The 12,796-nt window shown below is 41.5% G+C and overlaps 1 protein-coding gene across 1 annotated transcript; it reads left to right on the forward strand.

The window, feature by feature from the left end:
• The first annotated feature begins 8,199 nt into the window (after nt 1-8,199).
• On the forward strand, nt 8,200-12,112 carry LOC131463421 (betaine--homocysteine S-methyltransferase 1-like). The gene is made up of 8 exons (XM_058635117.1): nt 8,200-8,295; nt 9,002-9,134; nt 9,253-9,362; nt 9,454-9,645; nt 9,753-9,900; nt 10,413-10,595; nt 10,774-11,002; nt 11,633-12,112. The coding sequence occupies exons 1-8, from the start codon at nt 8,278-8,280 to the stop codon at nt 11,808-11,810; spliced, it is 1,191 nt and encodes a 396-aa protein (XP_058491100.1). The 5' UTR covers nt 8,200-8,277; the 3' UTR covers nt 11,811-12,112.
• The last annotated feature ends 684 nt before the right edge of the window (nt 12,113-12,796 follow it).

Here is a 12,796-nt window from a genome sequence, read left to right on the forward strand (position 1 = left end):
CTCACTCACTCAAGGACCTTAAATAACACCAATTCACCTATCCTCTTCATTCACCTGTCCTCACCATTCACCTGTCCTCATCATTCACATGTCCTCTTCATTCACCTGTCTGTCCTCTTCATTCACCTGTCCTCATCATTTACCTGTCCTCTTCATTCACCTGTCCTCAATTACAGCAACGCGAGTAAATGTAATCCATTATTTTCAAACTCTGGAAACAAGCGTGTTTTCTGCAACACAAGGGCTTTTCTGCTACAAACACATGGCTATATAGTGTATATACACATATACATAATGTGTGTATATACCAACCCTATTTCCAGAGAAGTTGGGACACTTTCGAAAAATGCAATTTTATTTATTTAATTTTATTTATTTGTCCTTTATTTAGCCAGGAAGCTCCAATTGAGATGCAAGGTATCCTCTTCCAGGGAGTCCTGGTCAAGATAGCGCCACAAACAGTACAAATGGTTATGGAGACAAAACGATTTCAGATATAAAACTCACAACAGAGTGTAAAAGCTAAAAGGAAGTAGTTAAAGGAGATAAATAAAAGTAAAGCGCAGAAGTATACAGGCCATACCAACAAGATCCTGAATCTGAACTCCTCAAAAAGGCAATAAAAACTAAATCTCTTGACCTTTACTTTACAATCAAAAAGGACAAAGAAAAGATTCTCAGTGTCAGTGTGTCAGTGTTTTTACATGAATGTGACGCCTGCAGGCAGCATCACTCTAAACAGTTGGTAACACTGAGAGTAAAGCTGTTTTGGAAGGTTCCACGCTTAGTATCTTAACGGTTAACAGGTGAGCGTTTCATGATTGGGTATAAAAAGGAGTATTTTCTCCAATGATTCAAGTCTATGCGACAATGTTTCTCAGCACAAGAAGAAGAAAACAAATTCAGGTCTCCCACTTTGTACAGTTCATAATATCCTGAAAAGACTGAGGGAGTCTCAGTGCGTAAAGCCAAGGCAAGAATCCACTGCTGAATGTGCGTGAACATCAAGTCCGTAAGAGATACTGTATGAGAAGCCGTCATGTGACTGTGCCGTCACGTATGTTTCTGCAACGCTGTCTATCAAAAACTGGTTCCGCCTTTCAGACAGTTCCTCCAGTCATCATCACAGGCCCTGTGATGATGACTGGAGGAACTGTCTGAAAGGCTGGCTGCTCTGGCTCAAACCAGAGCAGCCAGACCTTTTGCAATTTTGCAGCCACCATAGTCCCTTGATTTGTGTGGGAAAGGGAGGCACACAATTAAAGAGTCCTCTGTTTTGTTACAATCTGCAGTCTCACCATTAGATGTCAGTGATTCCTATGCACTAGATTCTAGTGCATAGGAATCATTACAATTTACGATTCAAGTGAACAATATTATTTTTTTGGAACGTTCTAGTGACTAGAACGTTCCAAAAAAATAATATTGTTTACTTGAATCGTAAATTGTAATTGTGCCGTGTAATGATGCCATGATGTTATTCCTGACCAATATTCTGCCCATACCTCTGCTGTTTGTGCCGCCTAAGCTTCGCCACAACGGTATTTATTGCATTCCTGCTGCACACAGTTTCTGTTATTTTGCTCAAGCCATTTAGAAAACCTTAAACACACACACACACACACACACACACACACCCAGAAACTCCTTTTCCCAGCCTGTTAACACCATCTCTCATTTCCACCATGGGATGCTTGAGTGGGAGTATGATAAGTGCAGTCCTTCACGCCGACCTCTTGACATTCTTCCCAGCCTCAGACTTCATAATCCACAGTTTGTCTCCTCACTCACACAGGGGCCTCACTTCTGCACTCTGGCCGAGCCGCTGTGTCATTTGGTTGGCGCTGCCTCCAGGACTTCCTTTCTCCACACCAGATCTGTCTGTGTGTGCTGTGCTGGTGAGAACACAGTGGGAGGCAGAGGAGTCTGTAAATAGATACGTGTGGTCCTCCTGGTGCGCTGGTCTCAGAGGAAGGGAGATGTTCTTAGCTGTGGGGTAACTCCATGGGAAAGACAGGCAGGACTGAGGAGACACTGGGATGGATGACTGTGTTTGATGGTTAGTGGTTGTGGGGAGGAAGTTACACTCTGTGCAGAAATTGGGCCATGATGCAATTCCTTGTGCATGTGTGTACAGATGAGAATGTTTGTGTGAAAATAAAGGGTGGTATAATTGTGTTAATTACACTAGGGCCTTCATTTTAAACCTGGTTATAAAAGTACATCTATAAATAAGATTAAATAAAAAAAGATGTGGGTTTGCAGCATTTAATATAATAAATGTGGGTTTATGAGGATCTGGTTAGAAAATGTACATTTTTAAACACTGGCTTTTTGTCACTGTGAAATATGTTAATTATTTCCATGGCCGTTTTACCAAATGTTGGGAAAACCCTTGTTTCTTCAATCAGGGTGCTACTAAGATTCTCCAAATTAAATTTAAGACTATTTAAGATTGATTTTTACTGCCACTTCTAATGAAATTGAATTCCTTTTTGGATCATTCCAAAAAGGAATTCAATTTCATTAGAAGCTGTCATCATTTAAATGTAGGAGTGGTTTTAGATATTTAAATGGTACATGGTCACATATTTACTTTAAGGGGTGCAGACAAAATTAAGAAAGAAAGTAGCACATACATACTTACATAACATAACATAACACACACACACACTGTTAAGAAAGAAATAAAGAAAGAAAGAAAGAAAGAAAGACACATGGGACAGAAATAAAAGTGTCTCTGCTCGGAAAAGCCAAGCTAAAGTAAAGTCATGATTTTATGTGAAAAGATAAACACTCCTCCGGTGTTTGTCCTGTGGCCAAAAACACACTTTCAGAATGATGGATAATGCAGTTGTGTATCACATCTAAAAAACAAAAACACTGGGGTTATTCAATCCATGTCTGACTCATGAGTGTGTGCACAGAAATACACACACACACACACTGCAGATGATCTTATTTGGTGAATATTCACATATTCTTCGACTCTTTCTCTCTAATGTGCAATGTTCATCTATGAAATCGTCTAAAATGCTGTAGCGTCCTCTGGCTCATTCAAGTAAAATCCCATGACGCATTCAAACCTAACAATGATTCACTTCTGTTTGTTTTGCCAAAATGAAGTAGAGCCCATTATATCATGGATACAGGTGTCTGCACAAACAGACCACGCATATGTAGTTGCTAATAAACAAAAGGGAAACAACACACAGCAGCTACCTCAGGCCGATATATGATTTCATTATCCTCCAGCCTCATGAGACACGGACACTCACTCTCACTAAAAGCATGGCTGCCGGCACTGACATGAGGATAAACACATTTTAGCCAATTAACAAAAGGATAACCTGATAAAATATATTAATGGAAACTGAGATTGTAAACCACTAACTAATGTCCATGGAGGAAATAAAGTGTTTTTAGCTTGCAAGGACACAGAAGCTTCCATTTAACTGCTGCTTGTTTGGTTTATACCAGTTTTAGACCAGTAACTATAGTGTGTGCCAAAATGAAAAATTGCTAATTTCTCTATGAACTTTGGTACAGGGAGTTTGCAGTTAACAAAGTGACACAAATTTAATTTAATAAAACATTTTTTTAGTTCCAACCGAGCTGAGCTATGCATGACATCGTCAGGTTGACGTGTACTGATTGGTCAGCGTGCCGTCACAGGAAGAGGCATGAGCAAGAAGTCCAACGCGACTCAAAGTGAACAATGCCGAACTGTAGATCAATTAAAAGACTTACAATCCTGAAAACTTGTGTTAATCTTAACATTTAGCACGTAAATGTCTAAAACCTCATCATTTAACAGAGGAGTATGGTGTATTTAGTGACAGCACTGCTGAAAGCCTACGATCACTAGCGGCAAGCCACATCACAAACCTTGCCACTGCATTTCAGGTCAGTGACTCCGGTCACGGAGGAAGTACTTAACAAATATTTTTAATTAACTGATTCTAATGATTCAGTACAATGAAAACAACTGCTTTACAAGTCACTAGTTTGTGTGTGTCTTGAGTAAAACACAGCAGTTTCACGCAGCTGTGCAATGATGAGGAGGTACTATATTGTGATGGGAAACCAACCAAGCCATGCCGAGCAGGACCATGTAGTGGAAAAGCGGCCTGTGTCAATACCTCATACAACCAAATAATAATAAAAAAAATACCTATTATTAAAGTTGTTTGAAAGTGAAATTTCAGTTTGATTGACAGTGAAGGACTATGATGTATTTGTGCCTTCACAGCAAAATTTCTACTAATAATTGAACCATCGATCCATCTATTTGGGGACCTGTGGTATTTTTTGGTGCATCTTAATTGACATCACTTTATTTTAGCTCTAATCAGCTACCTTGTCTGTACATAAGAGAGGAAGCCACTGCATCGACAGAGGAAACTGTACTCTTGTGCCCTCTTGTGTCACAAAGTAGTTCTTGCCATCGTCTCTTTGTTTAGTAACAAAGAGAGAAGCATGTTTAGGAGAAAAACAAACCGAGAAGGGGATTGTGATGAGTGTGTTGAAACCAGCTGCTATAGTTCTTATCATAGGTGCCTTAACGTGCATGGGAAAAAATAAGAAATCAGCCTATTCAAGTTTATTAGGTCACAGGGTGCTCGCCCTCTCTTTTTCTCACAATCTGCATAAACCAATGTCTCTCTCCCTATCTATACTTCTGTGGCCCACAAATCCGCAAAGAATGGACAGATTCAGCAGAAAGTCGTGCTCAGCTTGAGCTGTGATTGGACCAGAGGAAGGGGTGGAGGTAAACAGGGGGCTGCAGTGGCAGAAGGAGTTCCACTGAAACCAGGGGGGAGTGGCGCGTGAAGTAACAAAAATAAAAACAAAACATGAGTGAAGATGACGCATCCAGAGTTAGTGTCCACACATGCACACACACAGTCAGAGCAGAAACATAAATGACTGATAATCTATCTCTAAAAACTGAAAAAGCAGCGGCGTTACTACAGCTTGTGATGCATTTTGCAATGCAAAGAACATTATCTCATGGCCAAAGGATCATGTGACAGTTCAACATTTATCAGTTTGAAGAGAGTCAATAGTTAACCACAGCTATTACAAGCGTGTGTCCCCCCCCCCCCCCCACAGCAAGAAACAGTTTTCTGCACCCTTCTCCTTCTTCTCCTTCTTCCACCCAAATGCCTCAAACCTGGTCGGTTTCCCCCCAAACCAGCTTCACTCCCTGTCCTCACCCTTTTAACAGTTCCAGCTCCGGCAGCACACTGTGAAGAGTCCCCCACTAACACCCCCAGGCCAAACAGCCACAGTCCTCACTTGATCTCCTCCTCCTCTGGTCCCGGTCCAACTGCACAAATGTCCTCAGCTCCAGACCCAGCCTGCAAGAACTAGCTGTGGCTGCAAAGAGAAAAGGCCACTTAAAGCCACCAAGTGAGAATATCATGAACTATTTACCATTCCATGTCTCTTTGGTTCCCTTATTGTGACGTACATAATCTATTTGTCAACATAATATAATGCGAGTAGTAAGTGAAGTGAGCAGAGATCTCTTTAGGGCCATAACCGATGTATTGTTGGGGACATGTTTTCCTTTTATGCGGTCAACTGCATTAGCCTTCTTTGCTCAGTCAAGGTGAACATGGTCAAGTCAAATCGAATTCACACTGTTCTTCATCTTCTACTTAGATATAGACGGGAGGCGTTTTTTCTGAACTTTGACTCTGTTGATAAACACTGCTGTGAAATTCCCCCTGAAACTGGATTGACCCAGAGCTGACAGAACGACACACCACCCCAACACTGAAGGTTGATCTCCCTCTGTGTGTGTGTGTGTGTGTGTGTGTGTGTGCCTACGTGTGTGTGTGTGCTATGACCAGGTGAGGGCATATTACTGGTTAACCTGGTTAGCCTTTGGTGCAAAGCTCTAGAACATTTGTTTTGGCCATATAATATAAAATCATCTCAAAAGAGTTTGGTTAAGGAGTTTTTTTGGAAATATATCTGTAAAGCTGTGCAACTAATGATTATATTCATTATTGATTAACACACTGATTATTTTCTTGACCAAATGGCGAATCACTTATCGTTTTATAGCAACCAATTTATCTTTTTGCTGTTTATTGCAGAAGCATCACTTTAGTTATTTTAGAGAAAAACAAACCGTCCATCATCTAACAGGAATGTTAGAACACTTACATATATGTAAACATTGGAGCTACATTCCAGGAAACTCCTCTAAGCAGCAGGAGGACCGTATTGGTTTAATAAAAAATAAAAAGTATAGTTTGGTGTATTAAACCCTGGAACCATTCATTTATCTCACTCCAATGTGAACTGCCACTTCCACGGCTTGCCATACAGTAGTTTACAACAAAGTGCAAGGGGTGTGGGAACAAGTTTTATGTTAAACTGGAGATGAACTCGGTTGGATTGTGAATATGATCATTGCAAACAAACCACACTTCCTGTCTTACCTGTGTCAAGTTTAATAACAGTCCTTTATTATTTGTCTTACTCTGTGCTTATGTTCCTGTATGGGTATCTTTGTGAGGACCAAAAAACAAACCAAAGGGAGTGAGGAAATCCAGGGAAAGTAAGGACATTTTGGGCCAGTCCTCGTCGCTTTTTGAGGGTTAAGATCTGGTTTTAGGGTTAGGGTTAGGCATTTCGTTGTGATGGTTAAGGTTAGGGTAAGGGACTCGGGAATGCATTATTTCTATGAGTGTCCTCATACGAATGCTGTGCAAACATGCACGTGTGTGTGTGTGTGTGTGTGTGTGTGTGTGTGTGTGGTTTGTGAAACAGCCAGACTAAAGCAGTCACTGCTGGAGACTTTCAAGATAAAACTGCCTTTATCTTTGCACCTTTGTACCTACGCCGCAGCCTCTCTCTTGCAAACACATACAGCATCATAAAACCTTCAATGCACTCTTTGACATTTGTCAATCTCTCAAACGCATTGATAATTATCACTCAGCGTATATGCATAATTAATCCAGTAAAAATATCGCGGGGTAACTGTGACCCATGGCTCCCCCTGCTCTGTCCTTGAACCTCTGAATGCTGGAGAGACAGAGGAGGCTTCATGTTTGCTCTAAGAGGTTATAGGTAAGGGCTAGGACATGGATTCCAAAGGCTACACACCCTGAGGCTGGTAAGAGAGAGTGCACACACATATACACACACACACACCCATGCATTTCTACCAACCTATTGATCAAAAATGCATGTGTTTACCTATGACCAAACAAGCTGCACTGGGAGTTCCTTAGGGCAGGATTTAATCTAACATTCTAAGCAAGAACAGGGTCAGATATTGAGAATCACCAAATACAGAGATTCATGAGGAAAATATAATAAAGATTTATCTATAAAGACACAAGTTGTGTTGCACAAAGGACAATAATCAACAAGCTTTTCACCTGCCTCTTTATTTCAGGGTTCATGAGGCAGCCTGTGACCTGACACAGGAAGTTGCCAAATGCACTGGGAGCCGGTGGAGCATCTCTAACTCTGTCCTACCTGAGCTGCAAGAGTGGGGCAAAGGTGAAGGCCATTGTCTTTAAGACACCGATGGAAGAGCTCATAAAATGGTCTTTATGAATACCGCTTTTGTAGACTTGATGACCGCTCAAAGCTGCTGATACAGTTTTGTCATTCACACTATGCATCCATGATTCTGTTTCTATCACATATTGCTGTCAGCACAGCCATCAGGAGCAATGTGGAGTTAAATGCCCTGATAAAAGTGCCCCACCCTGCCCTTGAGGAGCCAGGGTTCGTCTTCCAGATGAAAGAGGACCGACCCACTGTACCACTGCTCCACTACCCTGAGTAAGAAAAATCATCATTTAACAATAGGACAAAGGGAAAAAGTTTAACATCAGACATAATAGTGTCTCCAACAATTCATATGTCACACATTTTGCATGTGACTGACAAATGCATTACTTTCTAGTTTATTCAAAGTGGCTTAATGTGTCTTTTCAGTGTCAGTCAAAATAAACCCTGACCAACGGCCACAAGAACAGGTAAAAACACACCAGCGGTCATAAATAATCCGCACCAAACTAGTGGCCACAAATTTGCAATATTCTCATTCAGCTGAGCTCAATAAGGGAGGGCAAGGAGTAAACACTGTCGTTGTGTAACTTGTCCTCTGCCAATCAGAATGGCTCCTACGTAGACCCCTCCCCTACGCCCGTGAGATTTATAATGGCCGTCTGCATCTCACTGCTGTCACTTCAGCTCCTCAAAGTCTGAGCAATTAGGGGTCCATTCAGCTTTAGGAATATGGCACCAGGAAAGAAGGTATGTGATGACTTTTTGCCCAAGGTCTGCTCCCAGCACCAGCCTGCAGAGTATCCATGCAGGGAATCTGATGTAGTTGTTTTCTTGGAATGTCATCAGGAATACTGCACCTAGAGATTTTGTGTCCTGGTGAAAACACCACAGTGTTTTCTTTCAGCTCAGTCTAATAAAGACGGGGGATATTATTCATCATTAAGTTTGCCATTTAGAGTATTCTATTGCAATTAGGAAGGTTTTAGTATGTTAAATGTACCTTTAATGATAAAATATCTTCAGCTTCAAATATAAATCAAAAAGAAAAACAGAAGCAATGTACTTAAATTTAATTGTTGTGATAATTATATAGAATTTTTTTTTATATATGAAGACGTATTACAAATTGAATGCATGGTAGGATCTGGTGAGGGTTCAAGTGCATTGCTTACTATTTACTCAACAGTATAAACGCCATATTACTAAAGTGAAATACATGCACAGTTTCAGATTGAGGCATTCTAAGTGGTTACACGTGGTCTAAATGTGACAGTCAAGCATATTGAAATCAAAAGGTGCAGATGGAAATGAGAGGAGCAGTGGAGAGAAGTGCACAAGGCAAATTGACAAATTACAAGTGCAAGATCCTAGAGTGAAAGTCTTCAGGCGGCTCAACTCCAGCCTGAATATGTTGAATATGTCATTCTAAGCCTGCACTATTCCATCGCCACAGGGAATCTTGGAGCGTCTTAACGCTGATGAGGTTGTGATCGGTGATGGAGGTTTCGTGTTTGCCCTGGAGAAGAGAGGCTACGTGAAAGCTGGTCCATGGACTCCTGAAGCTACTGTTGAGTACCCTGAAGCAGGTGACAACTTACGATTTTACCAACTTCGCCACTCTATTTTCAACTTAAATCGCAGGCGTTCCCTGTCATTTCTTTCGGTTTGCCCTATAATTCTTCTTGTTTGTTTGTTGATTATCAGTGCGACAGCTGCACAGGGAGTTCCTGAGGGCTGGAGCCAATGTCATGCAGACCTTCACCTTCTACGCCAGTGATGACAAACTGGAGAACAGGGGCAACGTCGTCTCCACTGTAAGTTAAATAAGGCAGCATAAATGAACTTCCATTAGGAATTGTGTTTCTGTTCAAGATAAACATCAGACTTTTTATTCTTTACAAACAGGGAGCTCAGATCAACGAGGCCGCCTGCGATTTGGCCCGTGAGGTTGCCAATGAGGGCGATGCTCTGGTTGCCGGTGGAGTCTCTCAGACTCCGTCCTACCTGAGCTGTAAGAGTGAGAAAGACGTGAAGGCCATCTTCAAGAAACAGCTGGATGTGTTCATCAAGAAAGACGTAGACTTCCTGATTGCTGAGGTAGTTTTTTGTTTCATTTGATCCCAGCCATATTAATTCTATCTTAACTTTGTGCAATTTTCTAGTACTTCTAGTCTTCTCTCGTGACTGGTTTCTTTGTCCTGCAGTACTTTGAGCATGTTGAAGAGGCCGTGTGGGCTGTGGAGGTGCTGAAGGCCACAGGGAAGCCTGTCGCTGCTTCCCTGTGCATCGGACCTGAGGGAGACATGCACGGTGTCTCACCTGCAGAGTGCGCTGTCAAGCTGGTCAAAGCTGGTGGGTTCAGTGGTCTTCATTTGACCCATGTCCAAAACATGCTGTTAACTTGGTTAACGATAATACAAAGTACCACCCCGGTACCACTGGTAATAAGGGCAAAACAATACATGAGCTACACTACTGACAAAAAACCTCCTATGCTGCAAAGAAACCTAAATAAAGAAAGAGTTTCCGACAATAAAACAAGTGTCTATATCAGCATTGACTTTCAGAGATAAAGATATTGCCTCAGATTATCGGTTATGTGCGAATCTGATGAAAGGAGTTTAGGACAGTGTGTTGATAACCTATAGATTAAACTCAACAATCAAAATAAGGTCCTGCTGACTGCAACTTTAACGCATCTTGTCCTCATATGACGTCTCTGTGATAGGGCACTGAGTACAGGGGCCAAGTTTATGTCAAATTTACAACTGAAAATGCAAACAGCAGTCATTGCCATGTCCCTAATATGAATTTTCCCTTTGCTTATCTGTGACACTCACACAACTGCATGATCTTTCCTCTAGGTGCTGAGATTGTTGGAGTCAACTGCCACTTTGACCCAATGACCTGCGTGGAGGCCGTTAAGATGATGAAGGAGGGAGTGGAGAAGGCCGGTCTGAAGGCTCATTACATGGTGCAGCCACTGGCATTCCACACCCCTGACTGCAACTGTCAGGGATTTATCGATCTGCCAGAGTTCCCCTTCGGTAATAACATTTCAAGTTTCCGGTTCTGTTAATGCAATCATGAGTAAAATTACACTCACTGTGAATGCATAGGTCTATGCCCTCTGCTGTTCTGCTGCTACACTGTGCCAAGAAGAAACCAGAAATACACAATTTCATCAAATGCAGCCCCAGTGTGTAACACTGAATCTTCTTTCAGGTCTGGAGCCCAGGATTATGACCCGCTGGGACATGCACAAGTACGCCAGAGAGGCCTACAATGCTGGCATTCGCTTCATTGGTGGCTGCTGTGGATTTGAGGCTTACCACATCAGGGCTGTGGCAGAGGAGTTGGCCGTTGAGAGAGGCATCGTCCCCGCTGCAACAGAGAAACATGGCAGCTGGGGAGCGGGTCTGGAAATGCACACCAAGCCCTGGGTCAGAGCCAGGTCAGTAAATCAGCCACTGAATAACATAAATACACACCTTATAGGGTTGTATTGTATGTTTTTGTCACAAGATTGTATCACGATACTAGAGCGCCATTTTGATTTATACTGCAATTGAGTTTTATTGCAATTCTGTGATTCAATAGTGTCAATAATTGCAATTTTCAGAGTCATATTTCCAAAATCAATGCACATTGCATCTCAGTCAGTCTGACATTCATCTAAAGTGAATTAGACAGTGGTACTTAACATGTACAACATGTACAACATTTTTTAAGTTAACTGCTTATAATAACATAAAGATAATCAGGCCAAAAGGAAAATACAATGTATTTTAGTGTTAACAGAACTAGTGGTGAAAACAAATAGTTTAATAAACAATGAATAAAGCCTCTCAAAACAGAACACAGCCTGATATAACACACGTAATCACATAATTACAACACTGATAAACACAACTACTACAGCTACTAGAAATAAGATTCTAGGGGAGAAAATCACAATATCTCGCACTATATCTATGCCTCCCCTAGCAAAAGCCCAGACATATGTGACATATTGAGCTCTTTAACAGCACCAGGGAATGACAACGCATAAAAGATATGAGTATTGTCTTTTTTTCCGTTGCAGAGCCCGTCGTGACTACTGGGAGAGCCTGAAGCCAGCCTCCGGTCGTCCATTCTGTCCCTCCATGTCTTCTCCTGATAGCTGGGGTGTCACTAGGGGCCATTCTGATCTCATGCAGCAGAAAGAGGCCACCAGTAAAGACCAACTCAAACAGCTGTTTGGCAGGACAAAGAGCAACTGAGTCTGTCTGCCTCCTTCAGTCAAGCCACCATGCTGTGGAACTACTGATGCTGCACAGTGGAGCACAGTCTCTGGAAACAGTGCTACACCAAACAAACATCATGTCAGGGACAGACTCCTCACTTGAGAGAAGCACTGGTCTGTGCCTCTGTTGATTGTAAAACCGTACTTTAAGTGAAGCCACAGAGGTTTCTCAAGTTAGGAACTGGCCCATGATCAGATCAGGACCTGTATGTTTTCCATGACCAAGGACCAGTTTGTGTAATCAAATAACAGCAAATAAAATGTGAATTGGTTACTTGACTCTTGTGATGTAGTTTCCGTTTCTGCTGTGACTGGGTGGCTGAAAGGAGGGTGGGGACATTTGCTATCTCTGCTTTATCAGGTTTAACATGTGCTTTCAATGATCATGCAACCATGCACGAAAAACTGTTAACATAATGAATTATAGGCCTATATTAAATGGTAAATGGTCTGTATTTATATAGCACTTTTCTGTTCTTGATGACCACTCAAAGCTGATTTACACTACAGTATTTGCCATTCATCCATTCACTCTTACATTCATACAGCACATCTACAGTATGTGCAGCGCATTTTTTATCTGTCATTGTTCATACCCATTCACACGCACATCTCAGTAGAAATAGATCTGTGAACTCAATAAACACAAGCAATATTATGAATAGACCTCTGATAAAAGTGACTCTGCTGTGAACAATATGTCAGAGAACTATAAAGACATTCAGAAAGTCTATTGTAGCAAGGTCTTGGCCACCTTCTAGTGTATTTATTTATATATAGTCCAAGTCGTTTGTAAATTTACAGAGTGCTAAATAATTGTGTTTATTCCATAGTCCACCATGCATAATCCTGCAATGAATTAGGGGTCCAGTAGATGGCAGTGATATGGTATCAGGGTTTAAACGCTTAGCTGTATTAACAAAGAGCCTTGTAATAAAGATGTTTTTCTGCCATTATAAAAGA

This window comes from Solea solea, chromosome 8 (genome assembly GCF_958295425.1).
Source record: "Solea solea chromosome 8, fSolSol10.1, whole genome shotgun sequence".
NCBI lineage: Eukaryota > Metazoa > Chordata > Actinopteri > Pleuronectiformes > Soleidae > Solea > Solea solea.

Excerpts from the sequence above, each read along its gene's own strand:
- LOC131463421 (XM_058635117.1), top strand. Across the intron at positions 9,135-9,252 it reads TGTTGAGTACCCTGAAGCAG|TGCGACAGCTGCACAGGGAG; the intron begins GTGACAACTTAC and ends GTTGATTATCAG. Across the intron at positions 10,596-10,773 it reads TCTGCCAGAGTTCCCCTTCG|GTCTGGAGCCCAGGATTATG; the intron begins GTAATAACATTT and ends ATCTTCTTTCAG.